The sequence below is a fragment of the Coffea arabica genome, chromosome 5e (assembly GCF_036785885.1).
Source record: "Coffea arabica cultivar ET-39 chromosome 5e, Coffea Arabica ET-39 HiFi, whole genome shotgun sequence".
NCBI classification, from domain to species: domain Eukaryota; kingdom Viridiplantae; phylum Streptophyta; class Magnoliopsida; order Gentianales; family Rubiaceae; genus Coffea; species Coffea arabica.
In genome coordinates this window covers 491,393-508,821 of record NC_092318.1, presented here as the reverse complement: position 1 = coordinate 508,821, position 17,429 = coordinate 491,393, and the positions used below count along the sequence as shown (strand labels likewise).

General features: G+C 36.9%; 3 protein-coding genes across 4 annotated transcripts; all 3 read left to right on the top strand.

Annotated features, from left to right (window-relative positions):
• The first annotated feature begins 512 nt into the window (after positions 1 to 512).
• LOC113688327 (uncharacterized) lies at positions 513 to 3,955 on the top strand. 2 transcript variants are annotated; one of them, XM_072048226.1, is made up of 5 exons: positions 513 to 1,349; positions 1,557 to 1,628; positions 1,749 to 2,667; positions 2,769 to 3,154; positions 3,436 to 3,955. In XM_072048226.1, the coding sequence occupies exons 1-3, from the start codon at positions 575 to 577 to the stop codon at positions 2,087 to 2,089; spliced, it is 1,188 nt and encodes a 395-aa protein (XP_071904327.1). In that variant the 5' UTR covers positions 513 to 574; the 3' UTR covers positions 2,090 to 2,667; positions 2,769 to 3,154; positions 3,436 to 3,955. The 2 variants fall into 2 exon arrangements, with proteins under 2 accessions (XP_071904327.1, XP_071904326.1); XM_072048225.1 differs by having other exon boundaries at positions 2,769 to 3,238.
• Positions 2,445 to 3,118, top strand: LOC140006348 (probable LRR receptor-like serine/threonine-protein kinase At3g47570). Its single transcript, XM_072048164.1, has 2 exons — positions 2,445 to 2,667; positions 2,769 to 3,118. The coding sequence occupies exons 1-2, from the start codon at positions 2,445 to 2,447 to the stop codon at positions 3,116 to 3,118; spliced, it is 573 nt and encodes a 190-aa protein (XP_071904265.1).
• A 9,326-nt stretch (positions 3,956 to 13,281) lies between the features above and the next one.
• On the top strand, positions 13,282 to 14,201 carry LOC113688328 (uncharacterized). The gene is made up of 2 exons (XM_072048100.1): positions 13,282 to 13,890; positions 14,098 to 14,201. Exons 1-2 carry the CDS (start codon positions 13,299 to 13,301, stop codon positions 14,196 to 14,198), a joined length of 693 nt encoding a protein of 230 aa, XP_071904201.1. The 5' UTR covers positions 13,282 to 13,298; the 3' UTR covers positions 14,199 to 14,201.
• Positions 14,202 to 17,429: the final 3,228 nt, after the last annotated feature.

The following is a 17,429-nucleotide window of genomic DNA, read 5'->3' as shown; positions in this document are numbered from 1 at the left end:
TAATTGGCTCGAATCAAGTCGAGCTCGAGCTCGAGCTTCAAAATTGTCAGCTCGTCGAGCTCGAGCTTGAGTTCGAGTTTAATGAAATTAAGTCAAGACTCGACTCGATTAGATCAAAACTTGATTCTACTCGACTCGACTCGTTTGCAGCCCTATTCTAGCCTTTGGACATGATTAATTTTCTAAAATTGTGTAGAGTCTTGCCTCAAGGATACACAGCAATGTAGCACACTACCAAACTACGGAACTAATCGGATTACCCACGGGGGCTATACTGACTTTTAATCATGAACATACTTTTTGGGCATGAAATTGAAAATGGCAATCAATTGTGTGAATATGCAGTCTCAAACTTCTTAAAACGAGGAATTCATAGTACGATGGCAAGAGAAAATTCCCATAAATGTAACTCAGTAAGAAAAATTAATGTCAGTACCAAAGGACAGAGGCCGTTTGTAATAAAATAGTGGTACATCATTTGCCATCTCTATTGCACTTAATCATGGAGAAACTTTCCTACCATTTCCTTCAGGGACTTTTCTTCTTGCTGTATTACGTTTCAGCTTCCTTAGCTATGACCACAACCAATATTACCACTGATCAAGATGCTCTTCTTGCGCTGAGAGCTCACATCACTGTACAGGACCCTCATCAAATCCTGTTAGAAAACTGGTCTGTTTCTTCCCCTGTATGTCAGTGGGTGGGAGTCACTTGCGGCTCTCGTCACCGTCGAGTAATTGCCTTGGATCTTTCCAATATGAATCTTAGTGGCATAATACCGCCGCAGCTGGGAAATATGTCATTTCTGGTTTCCCTTAACATGAGCAGAAATAATTTCCATGGAGAACTGCCGCATGAATTTGCTCGGTTACGCCGGTTAAGAGTGCTTGACTTGGATGCCAACAATCTCGGTGGAGAGTTTCCTGAGTGGTTTGGTTCCTTTCATCAACTTCGACTGTTGTCTCTGAATAACAACAGTTTCACTGGCTTCATCTCAACTTCCTTGGCTAACGTTTCTACACTAGAAACGCTAAGTCTGTCATTCAATTATCTCCAGGGAAATATTCCAACAGAGATTTTCAAAATTTCCTCGCTGGAATTGATTTTCTTCCAGGGTAATAGCTTATCTGGTAGCGTTCCAGATGATATGTGTCGCCATCTTCAGAGAATCCAGCGGATTGACCTGTCAGGGAACAACTTAAATGGTCAAATACCATCAAGCACATATAACTGTTCACAACTTCAATTGCTGGACCTTTCTTCGAATCACTTCACTGGATTCATACCGAAAGAAATTGGCACTCTGAAGGCACTTGAGCGGCTGTATCTATACAGGAACAGTTTAGAAGGTAACATCCTATTTCTGCATCAGCAAAATCATCTGAATTATTTTCCTCCTGATGAAAAAAATAAAAAACCACTAGTTTAAGTAAGTGTCATAATAGGAGTTCTAAGGAGCAAACTCTTTAAAGGTATGAAACCTTTATGTTCCCTTCCAAATTTAGATGGAATATGTACATCTTTTTAACATCTGTATATGCTATACCTTTTTTCAGGTGAAATTCCAAAAGAGATGGGTAATTTAACTGTGCTGAAAACATTTGCCATTAGTTCCAACAGCATAACAGGTAGACCAGGCGACGATTGTCAAAATTGAAGAAAAAAATTATAATGAAGCAACTTTAGAAGCATTTAAAAGTCTTCATATAGAATTTTGTTGTGCTAATGATGGTAACACAATTTGGTAGGTGCAATACCCCAAGAGATCAGCAAGCTATGCAATTTGGTACATCTCAGCTTGTTCGAGAATAACTTAACTGGTTTCATTCCGATGCAGATCTTTAATCTGTCACAGATAAGAATTTTCAGTCTTACAAGAAACAAACTTTCTGGCAATCTTCCAAGGATGGGTTTTCCAAATTTAGAGGGGCTTTATCTCACCGAGAATGACTTCTGGGGACCAATACCGGACTCTATCTCAAATTGCTCTAAACTGAAGTTAATAGAATTTTCTTATAACAACTTCGCAGGTTCTATTCCCAATTCCTTTGGGGATCTAAGACTCCTAGAAAGAACAAGTTGCCAGTGAAGGGGTTCTATCGTCAGTTGCAACCGAGGAAAGAATCTCGTATTACAAACTTCTACAAGCAACTGACGGGTATGATGAGAGCAGTTTGTTGGGCACAGGAAGTTTTGGATCAGTTTATAAAGGCACCCTTGATGATGGGAGGATTGTTGCAGTTAAAGTGTTTAAAATTCAACAAGAAGGAGCATTCAATAGTTTTGATGCAGAATGTGAAGTATTGCGTAATCTTCGTCATCGAAATCTGACAAAAGTCATTAGCAGCTGCTCAAACAGAGACTTCAAAGCATTAGTGCTTGAGTTTATGCCCAACGGAAGTCTTGAGAAATGGTTGTACTCCCACAACTATTTTCTGGAAGTCATGCAGAGATTAGACATATTGATTGATGTGGCATGTGCACTGCAATATCTGCACTACGGTTATTCGATACCAGTGGTTCATTGTGATGTGAAGCCCGGTAATGTGCTCCTGGATCAAGATATGGTTGCCCATGTGACTGATTTTGGTGTTGCAAAGTTGCTGGGGCATGAGGATAGCATTACGTACACCAACACATTAGCCACACTTGGCTATCTTGCTCCAGGTAAAGCTTCTTCTTGGTATAGCTACTCTGCTTTTTTGCCTTGCAGTTAATCTTGGAAATCCCAAATTCCAAATCTTTTGGATTACTATTTTTGCATGTAGAGTTTGGACTGGAAGGGCTAGTATCAACAAAATGCGATGTCTACAGTTTTGGAATCACGATTATGGAAGTCTTTACAAGAAAAAGTCCCAGTGATGAAATGTTTGGCGAAAATTTGAGGCTGAAGAGTTGGGTGAGTGATTCCATGCCGGATGGACTGGTTCGTGTTGTAGATGCTAATCTGCTGAGGCCCCATCATAAATACTTGGATGAAAAGTTGAACTGCATTTCATCAATCATGAAAGTGGCTTTGAATTGCACAAGGGAATCTCCAAAGGAGAGAAGCAACATGCATGATGTTCTTGCTGATTTGAAGAAGATCAAACTTCAGCTACTGCCATGTTCAAATTAAAAGGAGGTCAATGCGCTTCCAAATTTACTAGTTCCCGTGAGTCTAAGCTCTATTCTGGTGTGGGCAACTCCTCATACAGGGATTGGATGTTAGGAAATTGGCCAAATCTCTTTTAAACAGGTTTCTTAATTTTTGTGGACGTAACTAGTTTCCTAATTGGTTTTAATTATTTGGAGTTGTTATCAAGGAATTTCCTATTTTGTCTATGATAGGTTGCAATTTTACTATTTATTTTATTATTAATTTCCCTGTTACCTGACCTGATGTGGATTAATTAGTAGATTCTACTCACTTTTCATAATTTACATTTATTTCAGGGAGTAGAACGAAAATATGATAACAAGTGCCAATTTGACAGAAAAGAAGTCCAGATGAAAGAGCTTGTCCCAGGGGTATTTTTGGAAAAGGAGATGTTACGCCCATTTTGGTGAATTTCGCGAGGGAAGGACGGCTGAAGGGCTTCGTTATGCTGAGGTGCCGCCGCAATTAAAAGAAAGAAGAGGAAGCAATGGAACGGGGGGCTTGATAAAGTCTTTCGTCTGTAGCTTAGGATGAATTGCTGACTTTTCCAAGAGGAATTCTTGTGGCCTTTCTTACGCATAGCAGCACTTAGCATTCTTAGCTTTTGACTTTTCCTAGGACTTACTCTTGAGTCTTGGCTTTAGGAAATTACGCATGTCAGGAGCAAGCAATTGTTAGCCTTGAGCTTTGACTTTTCTTTTTGATCTCTTTTCGATTTTGAATCCTGCGCATGTCAAGACCGGATGGAGGAACTTTGACTCCTTTGACTCCTAATTCTTAGTAGCTTCGTTTCCTTCCGCGGATGAAAAGAGCAAATTGGATGACTTGACTTCGTTTTCCTTTGCAATTTGAACGACTTGAATTTGTCCGTTCGATGGCCGCAGCTCCTGCTTTAATTTCTTGGGAATTTTGTTCATCAAATATGAACTAATCTCCTCACTCTAGTCAAGGAGCAACGTAAGCTCTGGTTCGCCTAAAATTTGTGAGATCGATTTAATTTAATATTTTTCTTTTATTTATTGGTATTCGCATATTCCTTGATTGCTATGCTTATGGTTATTTAATTAATTGATTGTCTTGGATCCGGATAATTAATTGATTTGGTAACTTATTGTCAATTAGGACGTTAAATCCGTAATTGTTTAATTGTCCTGAAATAGTGACAACTGGCACGATTAGATTCGTGTCAGGGGGATACACGGGCTAATCTGAAATAACTATGGTAGTGTGTTATTTGGTTAGAATATGGCTCCTCTAATACGTAAGGCAATTGGGGAATTAAATCTTACGGGCGTACCTAGAATTATTTTCCTAATTAGAGCAGTGATTAACGGGCGTATCTTGATCACCGACACAGTAAGGAGGGGTTGACTGTCATCGCTTGTTTGGCAGTTATAACCTATTTATTGATAAATAATTGGAATTGCCTTTGTTTCAATGATCAATTAGGTGAACCATTGCTGAAGTTACTTCTTGGCTAAATCTTTAATTAATATTACCTTGATTTTAGTGAATTGCCATTTGACTTTTAGCTGCCTACTTTATTTCATTTTTAATTGTTTCCTTGTTTTAATTGATTTGGGCCTTTAATTATTGTTACTTTAAGTTCAGTGAATTGTGGTTTAATTTCTAGCTAGTTATTTATTTTTATTTTCTTATTTGAATTTATTGGATTGTCGTCGTTCCTACAAAATCACCCCCCTGTGTTACTTTGGATTTCTTAAGAAACAAATATACCAAATCTCTGTGGATACGACCCTACTTGCCCTGTCTACAAATTCATAATTATTTGTGAAAAGAAATAATCATTCCATTCGGGTATATCGGATCAAACAAACTCTTCGGGAACATGGTGAATCAAGTAACCTATTGCACACCTAAAGTCCCTGCTCCAGTACTTGGAATTGGGTTTTGGTCATTTTTACTGGCAACTAGGTTTAATTTTATTATTGTACAGGATTCGACACCCTGTCAGTTTAGGATTTAGAAGTTACTTCGTATTCTGTACAAGTCTAGAAATTAGCATTGATTTCCTATTGTTATTTGGGTTTTGGCCAGATAATATTCCCTATAAATAGGTGTGTTGCATACCATAAAAGGCACACAAGAGTGCCCAAGGGCAACATGTAGCCTTATATATGGGGTATGAGAGAGGAATTTTGGGAAATGAGAGATGGTATATAACGATTGGGTTTGGGCTTGGATGTACTACTTGTAACCAAACAATAAGACATCATTTGCTTCTTTTTCAAAATTCGGTGCCCCATTTACACCAAACTGATTAAACCCGATAAAAATTTGGAGAAACTGACACAATGTTTTCATTAAAAAATAAATATATAGTTACCGCATTGTCAAAATATTAGAAGGGTTGTAGGATTCTAGTTGATTGGAGATGGGTCCATGCATGGACATGTTTAATTGATACTATTAGCCAAAGCAACTTCTAGTTTCCTTTAATTTATTAAATTCACAACAGTTGTTAATCTTCTTTCGTTCTTTTTTCTTTTTGGTATACCTGTTTAGTGTGTATAACGTGATTTTCAAGAACAAGCAGCAAACACAAAGTTACCATCAAAATATCTACTTTCATTTAATTCCTGGGTTAATCTTGTATACCCAGTATACAAAATAAAATATATGCAAAATGATAACGAAACCCCCATATTCATTAGAAAAGTACGTACATCACTTTAACATGATCTCAATAATGAAAATTTTTATTCATACATTTACAAGTTATTAGTTTGTTCTCCCCCCTGATAGATTATAATTTTATCATTTATTTTATTATTAATTTCTCCTATTACCTGACCTGATGTGGATTAATTGCTATATTTTACTCACTTTTTAGTATTTTGCATTCATTTCAGGGAATAGAACGAAATTATGATAATAAGTACCAATTTAACAGAAAAGGAGCCCAAGTGATAAAGCTTGCTCCAGGGACATTTTTGGAAAAGAAGATGTCACGCTCATTTAGGTAATTTCAGCTGAGGAATGACGGACGAAGGGTTTCTTTCTCCTGGGAGCCGCCGCACATCTGAGGGAGGCAGAGGATAAAAACCAAAAAAATAGCAAAGGAAGGACGGCTGGCTTGTCCTCTTAGTTTTCCATTTTTTCTCTAGTTTAGCTGAGGACTTTGACTTTTCCTCCTTTAGTTATTAGCAGCCCTTTTTTCCTTCTTCTGTGTCAGACGAAAGGGAAGCTATGAATTACCTTTTGTAGCATTACTATCTATGGTAAATTCGATATTCGGACAAGTTGAAATTTCCAGATTTCAAAGGATAATGGCTGCGTTTCTCGCTTCCCTTTTGTATGAGTTTAGTTCATCAAATATAAACTAATTCCCTCACTCTAGTCAAGGGACAACGGAGGCTCTGGTTCGCCTAAAAATTGTGATATCGATTTAATTTTATCTTTTTCTTTTATTTATTGGTATTTGCATATTCCCTGGTTGCAGTACTTATGATTGTTTAATTAATTGATTGTCTTGGATCCGGATAATTAGTTAATTTGATAATCTATTGTCAATTGGGACGTTGAATCCGTAATTATTTAATTGTCTCAAAATAGTGGCAACTGGCATGATTAGATTTGTGTCAGGAGGATACGCGGGCTAACCTAAAATAACCCTGGTAGTGCGTTATTTGGTTAGAATAGGGCTCATCTAATACGTAAGGCAATTGGGGAATTAAATTCTACGGGTGTACCTAGGATTATTTCTCAATTAGAGCAGTGATTAACGGGCGTACCTTGATCACCGACACAGTAAGGAGGAGTTGACTGCCATCGCTTGTTTGGTAGTTATAATCTATTTATTGATAAATAATTGGAATTGCCTTTGCTTTAATGATCAATTAGGTGAACCATTGCTGAAGTTATTCCTTGGTTAGATCCTTAATTATCACTCATTTGATTTTAGTAATTTGTTATTTAATTTTTAGTAGTTTCTTAGATTTTATTTGGATTTATTTGATTGTCACTTCCTGCACAAAAACACCCCTTTGTCACTGTGAATTTGGAAAGGAACAAGTACTCCCAGTCCCTGTGGATTCGACCCTGCTTACCACTATCTACAAAAATTAACTTTAGTTGAGCAAGTTTTTATTATTGCACAGGCTTCGACAACCTGTCACCCCCCCAAAAAAAAAGCTACTAGTTGTTTAATATTAATTGTAATTGTGTCCAGAATTATTCATTGAATTACCACAGACTGGTAACGGAAAATTGTTGGTGGGGGCGCAATTCTAATAGTGATCATTTGAATATATATGTTCAACTCCCGTTTCAATTAGTTCCTTTTTTTTTTTTAATCTGAATTAAAGTAACGTCAATGACCAAGAGTCACTAGTCGCAAGTCAACGGGTCATTTTAGTTAAAGTAGTGAGATCTTGAAATATTTTAAATTCAATTGATTTGGAAACATGGAGAAAACAAACAGACTAGTGTTTTTCAAAGCGTCATTTATTAATTTCATTTTTTTCTAATGGCATTGTCGTTCATCATATTGTCAAAATCGACCAAAGAGATTGACCAATCAAAAGCCAATCGGCTGAGCAGGAAGTTGCATTTTAGTTTGGGATAATTTCAGAAATCACCCTGAGGTTTCTGACTATTTCACTAGCCTTACTCTAGGTTTTAGAAATTACACTGACCTCCCTCGTCAACGTCTTGGGGCAAAAAGCTAACATCATTAACGGCAAAATGACCTTACTATCCTCACAACTTTCAAGATATTACACAGGTATACCAAATTAATCGTAATCATGAAACCTATTATTACTAATATACCACCAAAAAAAAGGGCATAAAGAGGAGAAGATAATTCCTACCTTAAGGTCCTCAAAGTCGTGTTTCTTAGCAGCATATTAAGGTTAGTTGTTGAGATTTTTGTGATGTTAAAATGTGTTCTTTGCAATGTTTTGGTTGCAATTTTTTTTTTTTGATTATTTGTGGTTGATCATATTTGAGTCTTGACTATATATGGGTCTTTAATTGAAAAGAGTAACTTGGATCATTTATTAAATGAAAAATATAAAATGATATACCCTTTTTTATGCTATATGTGATATGATCCTTGATAATAAATAACAAATTCTAGTGTTTTTCATTAATTTATCAGTCATTAGTTACAATATCGCAGAAAATAGATGTTTTTGAATATATAAATGTAGGAAAGGTGTCTATGTTGTAGATAACTAATAGACTTAAAAATATGTTCGTTGTTTGTAATCTGGTATGCTACATATGGTCAGTTTTAGTTTGAAAATATAAGTCTTTACTTTTCATGGTACATTAACTGATTTACGTAGTAGATAAGGGGCAATGGTGGAATATTGTTATATTCTCTCCCCTAATGTCACATTTTTATTGTTGGATGGACTGAGATGTTACAACATATAGTTAACCTCAAGGGAGGTTAGTGCAACTTCCGAAACTTGGAGGGAGCTAGTGAAATAGTCAAAAACCTCATAGGAGGTTTCTGAAATTATCCCTTTTGGTCTGAAACTTTGAAGCTGTTAGCTTTGGTTCAGTTACAGAAAATAAAAAGCCTGGTGCTAATGTTACAGTACCAATTTTAATGGTAGAGTAAATACCTTGCAGAGTGATATATACACCCGTTTAAAAGTGAGCATAGTAATTCATCAGCTAGCCATGGAGGCTCATCCTCTCTCAAACTGCGAAGGATGGGTTTTGGGATCTTTAAATGTAAATCAGGAAGAAAATTAATATTAGTACAAGAGGAAATCCCCATAAATGAAATATTTTTTTACAGCAATCATATGTTGTTCCTGAAAATAAATAGTTTCACAATGAATTGAAACATTCTCCAAGTTTAATTTTTTATAATGTATGGAGCTCGCAACTTCTATTGTTAATTTTTTTTAATGAATTTTAAGTAATCTTAATTGTTTTAATATTTTTTAAAATTATGAGTATTTACCTTAAGATCTGAGATCTTAAGAAACAAAAAGGACATGACGTATGTAAAGCAATTAATAAATTCTTGGACAATTTGTATTTCTCATTTATTTATTTGAAATCACTTTGGCGAGATTTTTACTTCAAAATATGATGCTAAATAAAAGATCACCAAATATCAATGATTGTATTGATATGCCTATATCAAAACGAAGCAGATGATTATTTTTTTTTAAAAGAAAGGAAGGAACATACCTAATGCAATTTTTTTAAAAAAATTCCACTATCTTAGCTTTTAAAATTTCTACCCCAAAGGCTTCATATTTCATTCAAATGACCCCAAAACATGACTTGGCTACTACATATATGAATAGTGCTGCAAACGAATCGAACGACTCGAGTTTGGTTAACATCGATCTTGAGTCGAGTTTGAACTAACCAAATCGAATTCGAGTTCAAAAGTACTTAATTCGTTATATATATATATATATATTTCTTATATTTTATTATATGTTAAGAAAAATTATTATTTTATTTATTTTTAAAAAATAAAATTATTTATTTATTTTTACATTGAGAGTTCATCAAGTTCGAACTCGAATTCGAGTTTGGTAAAATTAAATTGAGATCGAGACTCGTTTTGATTAAGTCAAAACTTGACTCGATTCGATTCATTTGCAGCCTCATATACGATACCAAAAAATCTTCACGTGCAGTTCAGAGAGGTTTGGGATCTGTCTACCTGATGTTAATTCATTATTCTTCTTGTCTGCAGGTACAACTAAGAGACGGAGCAGCATGGCAGCGTGCAGGATTTTGCTTTATTTTATTGCTTTTCTTTTGATATTGATTCATAAGTGCCAAAAATTGAAGTACCCAAATGCAATTCGTAGTTGTTTAATTACCAATCTCTTTTAGATAAATTATAGACTTTAATTTGATTCCTGTTTATGGATCTAACATTTTTCTTTCCCAATTTCAGCAGTTGCCTCGTTTTTTTTTTTTTAATAGCCTGAATTAAAGTAATGGGGCAGTTGGAAAACCATTACTTGATCTTCTTCTTCTTCTTCGATTCTACGTTTGGTCCTTATCATATTAATTGCCAAAGAGTATACTAGTTGTAAGTCAACCGACCATGAATTTTGGCCCCGAAGAAGAGTCACATCTTTTTGAATTTTTCTTGGTCTAGCATCATCTGGACTTCCAGCATTTCCACATACAAAATCGACAGGCTTACTGAATTAATTAAGGAGGCAATTAAGCACAGTATCAACCATCCCGCGATCCTGATCGATTTGAAAAGAAAAAAAAGTAGTGGGTCTACTTGAGCTCGATCTACTAAAATGACCTGTTAACTCACAACTCCTTGAACGTACTCTTTGGGCAAGAAATTGAGAATGGAAATTAATTGTATGAATATGCAGTCTGTCTCAACAAGATTGGGTAGCTGGCTTTAGCAGAATATGGGCCAGCCATTTTGCAGCTGAGCTTTCGATTAGTTGTATGAACTGTCTTCACATTTCAGGGCTGGACTCGTTCCAGGAGGCTTCTTTTAGACATGTCTTCAAGAAGGGCAATCCGTGACCTTTTTGTTTTGTTCAATTCTGTATTGCATTCTACCTGTAACTTATTAGAACTTGACTCTAGTGGCCTGTGGCTGCCTCGTATCACCGGTGGAGTTACGACTTTTATTCAGGATACATATGTATTAACTTAAACTTATAAGGTGTTGCTTTGTAGATGCAGAGGCCCTGTTCTGGGTCTAGACACGTAGCAGCCCAGGAAGGGCAGAGCTAGGCCTGGCCTGCAGGCCCTTGACAACCGTCCTGGGGCTCACCGCCTCTAGGGCTCTGGGAGGCTCCGGAAAACAATCCCGCAGAGAGCGGGGAGAATCCCCCTCAGCGCAGGATTGAGGTTATTCCGGGCAGGTCCCGAAACGTACGGATGTCGGACTCACAAGCAGGTATAAATGGTACTGCACATCAACTGTACAAGGTACGCCCACTGCATACTAATTACTCCCGACTGCTTGGCTTCCCGTGAACTTCACTCACCGGAGAACTAACTTGACCGTCGGAGTGCCCTCGGGGACGACCTCGGGGCTCCCCTGTGAAATCACTCCTTTGTCTGTCTTGCAGGCTTGGGACTCGCTCTTCCCATCAGCACGCCGAGCTCATCAGCTCAGCTCGGTCCGGGGAAGCTCAGCGCTTCTTCAGTAGATTTTTGGAATAACTAAATATTTGTTATAGGAGATTTATTATTTTTCACGTCATCCAATAATAAAAAATTGTGCATATAAATATAAGATGTATATTCTAATTAACATATATGGCAGGTAAATAATTTGTTTACAATCGAATTGTCAAATTAGTGTTTAGTTGGCTTGTAATTTATATGAAATGGACATGTAAGAAACATTAAATATTAAACAAACAACATTTGCTTACCCCAAAAAAAAAAATAAATTAGTTTTTTGGTGATCTGAAACATGCCCCGACTCGAGCTATTTTGGATTCGAGTCGACACACTAAACCAGAGAATACGCTGCGGTCTCACACGACGCAGCCCAAGTAAGTCACGAACCCAAGACCAAATGAGTTCTGAGCGTTCGCTTACCACTTGACTACCTCTGCGGGGGCTCAAAAAGAGAGGCAGTGGAGGCTCGTCCTCCCCCGGTCGCTTGCCAAAAATTAAGTATCCAAATGCTGTCATAGTTGTCTCCCTATCTCTTGTCGATAAATTATTTTGCTTTCCCAATTTCAGCAGTTCCTTTTTTCTTTTTCTTTTTTAATCTGAAATAAATAATGGGCAATTTGCAAAACCAACACTTGATCTCCTCCTCCTTTGATTCTACGTTTGGTCCTTATCATATTAATTGCCAAAGAATAAGTGAATGACCAAAAGTCACTAGTTGCAAGTCAACCGATCATTTTAGGCCAGTAGAATATTTTGCATCTTTTGAATATTTCCACGTACACATTGACAGGCTTACTGATTTTTCTCATGTATTAACTGAATTAATGAGGCAATTGAGAATATTATCATCCATCCCGCGATCCTGGTTGATTTGAAAACAAAAAATGGTACCGCTACGTAGGCTTTGGGCAAGAAATTGAAAATTGCAATTATCAACTATCCCACGATTGCGATCGATTTGAAAAAAAAAAAAAAATTAGTGGGTTCTCTTGAACTACTAAAATGACCAGTGTACTGACTTTTCATTATTTTTTTTTTCACTTAGGAGTATTCCAGCTTAGGAGTGCAAATGAATCAAGCCGTTCGAGTCGGCCGAATAGAACTCAAGTTCAAAATATTAAACTCGTTAGCTTGCGAGTCGAGTATATATATATTTTTATTTTTTTATTCTTTATCTTAATAGTAAAATTACATATATATCCTTAATATTTTGTTATTTATTAAGAAAAAATATTATTTTTTTAAAAAAAAATAAAAAAATTATTTTTATTTTTTTGAGCTCGAACTAATTGGCTCGAATCGAGTCGAGCTCGAGCTCAAGCTTCAAAATTGTCAGCTCGTCGAGCTCGAGCTTGAGTTCAAGTTCGATGAAATTAAATTAAGGCTTGACTCGATTAGGTCAAAACTCGACTTGACTCGACTCGTTTGCAGCCCTATTCCAGCCTTTGGACAAGATTAATTCCCTAAAATTGTGTAGAGTCTTGCCCCAAGGATACACAACAATGTAGCACACTACCAAACTACGAAACTAATCGGATTACCCATGGGGGCTATATTGACTTTTAATCATGAACATACTTTTTGGGCATGAAATTGAAAATGGCAATAAATTGTGTGAATATGCAGTCTCAAACTTCTTAAAACGAGGAATTCCTAGTACGATGGCAAGAGAAAATTCCCATAAATGCAACTCAGTAAGAAAAATTAATGTCAGTACCAAAGGACAGAGGCCGTTTGTAATAAAACAGTGGTACATCATTTGCCATCTCTATTGCACTTAATCATGGAGAAACTTTCCTACCATTTCCTTCAGGGACTTTTGTTCTTGCTGTATTACGTTTCAGCTTCCTTAGCTATGACCACAACCAATATTACCACTGATCAAGATGCTCTTCTTGCGCTGAGAGCTCACATCACTGTACAGGACCCTCATCAAATCCTGTTAGAAAACTGGTCTGCTTCTTCCCCTGTATGTCAGTGGGCGGGAGTCACTTGCGGCTCTCGTCACCTGCGAGTAACTGCCTTGGATCTTTCCAATATGAATCTTAGTGGCATAATACCGCCGCAGCTGGGAAATATGTCATTTCTGGTTTCCCTTAATATGAGCAGAAATAATTTCCACGGAGAACTGCCGCATGAATTTGCTCGGTTACGCCGGTTGAGAGTGCTTGATTTAGATGTCAACAATCTCAATGGAGAGTTTCCCGAGTGGTTTGGTTCCATTCATCAACTTCGACTGTTATCTCTGAATAACAACAGTTTCACTGGCTTCATCTCACCTTCCTTGGCTAACGTTTCTACACTAGAAACGTTAAGTCTGTCATTCAATTATCTCCAGGGAAGTATTCCAACAGAGATTTTCAAAATTTCCTCGCTGAAATTGATTTTCTTCCAGGGTAATAGCTTTTCTGGTAGCGTTCCACATGATATGTGTCGCCATCTTCAGAGACTCAAGTGGATTGACCTGTCACGGAACAAGTTAAATGGTCAAATACCATCAAGCATATATAACTGTTCACAGCTTCAAGTGCTGCGCCTTTCTTGGAATTACTTCACTGGATTCATACCGAAAGAAATTGGCACTTTGAAGACACTTGAGCGGCTGTATCTATACAGGAACAGTTTAGAAGGTAACATCCTATTTCTGCATCAGCAAAATCATCTGAATTATTTTCCTCCTGATGAAAAAAATAAAAAACCACTAGTTTAAGTAAATGTCATAATAGGAGTTTTAAGGAGCAAACTCTTTAAAGGTATGAAACCTTTATGTTCCCTTCCAAATTTAGATGGAATATGTACATCTTTTTAACATCTGTATATGCTATACCTTTTTTCAGGTGAAATTCCAAAAGAGATGGGTAATTTAACTGTGCTGAAAACATTTGCCATTAGTTCCAACAGCATAACAGGTAGACTAGGCGACGATTGTCAAAATTGAAGAAAAAAATTATAATGAAGCAACTTTAGAAGCATTTAAAAGTCTTCATATAGAATTTTGTTGTGCTAATGATGGTAACACAATTTGGTAGGTGCAATACCCCAAGAGATCAGTAAGCTATGCAATTTGAAACAACTCGACTTGGAGGGGAATAACTTAACTGGTTTCATTCCCATGCAGATCTTTAATCTGTCACAGATAAGAATTCTCACTCTTGCAAAAAACGAACTTTCAGGTAATCTTCCATCAAGGATGGGTAATGGGCTTCCAAATTTGGAGGGGCTTTATCTCGGTATTAATTACTTTGGGGGACCAATACCAGACTCTATCTCAAATTGTTCTAAACTCAAGTTAATAGAAATTGCTTATAACAATTTCACTGGTCCTATTCCCCATTACTTTGGGGATCTAAGACTCCTCGAAATTCTAGCTCTAAATAACAACAACTTAATGAGTGAATACTCTTCATCTAATTCAGAGCTGAGCTGGATCAATTCCTTGGCAAATTGAAAACATTTGAGAACACTCGAAGTGGATGACAATCCACTTAATGGTTTTCTCCCAAATTCTATTGGCAATCTTTCAACTTCGCTTGAACTCATGTATGCAAGAAATTGCAACATATGGGGCAGCATTCCAGATGAAATTGGCAATTTGAGTAGCCTCATCACTTTAGAACTATGCTGTAATCAGCTAAGTGGGATGCTGCCAAATACCATAAAAAACTTGGAAAAGCTTCAACAGATAGATCTTCACGACAACAAGTTGAGCAAAACCTCCCTTGAGTATCTATGCGTTTGGCAAAACTTGGGTGGATTGTTTTTGGGAGAAAATCAAATTTCGGGATCTATTCCAGAGTGCATTGGAAATGTTACTTCTTTGAGATTTCTTTCTCTAGATTCCAACAAACTAAACTCTAGTCTGCCTATCACTGTATGGAACCTGAAAGACTTGTTGGTGCTTAACCTCTCCAGAAACTACCTGAGTGGAACTTTATCTCCTGAGATTAGGAACTTAAAGACAGCAATTTCTATTGATTTGTCAATCAATGAGATTTCAGGTGGTATTCCTAGCTCCATCGGAGATATGGTGAACTTGCAGAACCTTTTATTGGCATACAACAGATTGGAAGGATCAATTCCAGTGTCAATTGGCACGACTTTGAGCTTGGAATGGTTGGATCTTTCACACAATCATCTCACAGGTACGATTCCAATGTCATTGGAGAACCTTCGGTATCTTGTACACTTCAATGTCTCTTGCAACAATTTAAAAGGCGAAATACCATCCAAGGGCCCTTTTACAAACTTCACTGGAGAATCCTTCATTTCAAATGAAGCACTTTGTGGAGCACCTCGGTTCCACGTTCCCTCATGCCCAGGAATTTCTGGTGGTCAATTGAGAGCCAAAAAGCTGCGTCGGACTATATCTGTTGCCCTTGGAGCATTTATATCAGTTGCAGTTGCGATGTTCCTGGGATTCATTTATTTCAGACGCACAAAGAAAGAACAAGTTGCCAGTGAAGGAGTTCTACCGTCAGCAGCAACACAGGAAAGAATCTCGTATTATAAACTTTTGCAAGCAACTGACGGGTATGATGAGAGCAATCTGTTGGGCACAGGAAGTTTTGGATCAGTTTATAAAGGCACCCTTGATGATGGGAGGATTGTTGCTGTTAAAGTGTTTAAACTGCAACAAGAAGGAGCATTCAATAGTTTCGATGCAGAATGTGAAGTATTGCGTAGCCTTCGTCATCGAAACCTGACGAAAGTCATTAGCAGCTGCTCAAACGAAGACTTCAAAGCATTGGTGCTTGAGTTTATGCCTAATGGAAGTCTTGAGAAATGGTTGTATTCCCATAACTATTTTCTCGAAATCAAGCAGAGATTAGACATATTGATTGATGTGGCATGTGCACTACAATATCTCCACTACGGTTTTTCAACGCCAGTGGTTCATTGTGATGTGAAGCCCAGTAATGTGCTCCTAGATCAAGATATGGTTGCCCATGTGAGTGATTTTGGTGTTGCAAAGTTGCTGGGACATGAGGACAGCTTTACATACACCAAAACATTAGCCACACTTGGCTATCTTGCTCCAGGTAAAGCTTCTTCTTGGTATAACCACTTTGCTTTTTTACCTTGTAGTTATTCTTGGGGATCCCAAATTCCAAATCTTTGGATTACTTTTTTTTTTTCCTTGTAGAGTATGGACTGGAAGGACAAGTATCAACAAGATGCGATGTTTACAGTTTTGGAATCATGATTATCGAAGTCTTTACAAGAAAAAATCCCAGTGATGAAATGTTTGGCGAAATATTGAGCCTGAAGAGTTGGGTGAGTGATTCTACGCCGGATGGACTGGTTCATGTTGTTGATGTTAATCTGCTGAGGCCCAATGATGAACACCTCGATGAAAAGTTGGACTGCATTTCATCAATCATGAAAGTGGCTTTGAATTGCACAAGGGAATCTCCAAGGGAGAGAAGCAATATGCATGATGTTCTTGCAGATTTGAAGAAGATCAAACTTCAGCTACTGCCATGTTCAAATTAAAAGGAGGTCATTGTGTTTCCAAAATCACTAGCTCCCGTCAATGTTGTTAAAGTCGGATCGGATAGCGACTCGCCTAAACTATTGGGTTAGGGGTCAACTGGTCGGATCGATCAAACCGTTCTCAAATACCCGCTGATTTCAGCATGATGTTATAATTATTGTATATTTTTATAAATTTTAGAAATATTGAAATTAAGTTATTGGTTTTATTTCACCAATCATGAAAAATGTTCCAAAAATATTAGACTTGCAATCAAATATACACCTAATAAGTATATATAAAAATGTAAATTCATGGTTAAAATATGTATAAAAAACTAAATTAAAACAAATTAATGCAAGTTGGAATCACTGATGCTAAATTAATGAGATCATAGGGATGAAAATATCTTGATTTAGAGATCATTGAGTAAAATGAGTGATTTTGATATTTATACTAAATGGGTGACATTTTCTTATTCCTATTAATAAATGAAAGTGTTATAATTTAGGTAATTCAAATTATATTTGGGAAAAAGAAAAAAAGAAAAGTTTGAGAACCGAATCAACCAGTAGAATCGGATCATTGGTTTAGCCGATTTTTGATGATTTTGACTGGTTTTTTATCAAAACGATTGTATACTACAAACCAGTTCGGAAAGAATGCCTGTTTATGGTCAGACCGGTCGAACCGGCC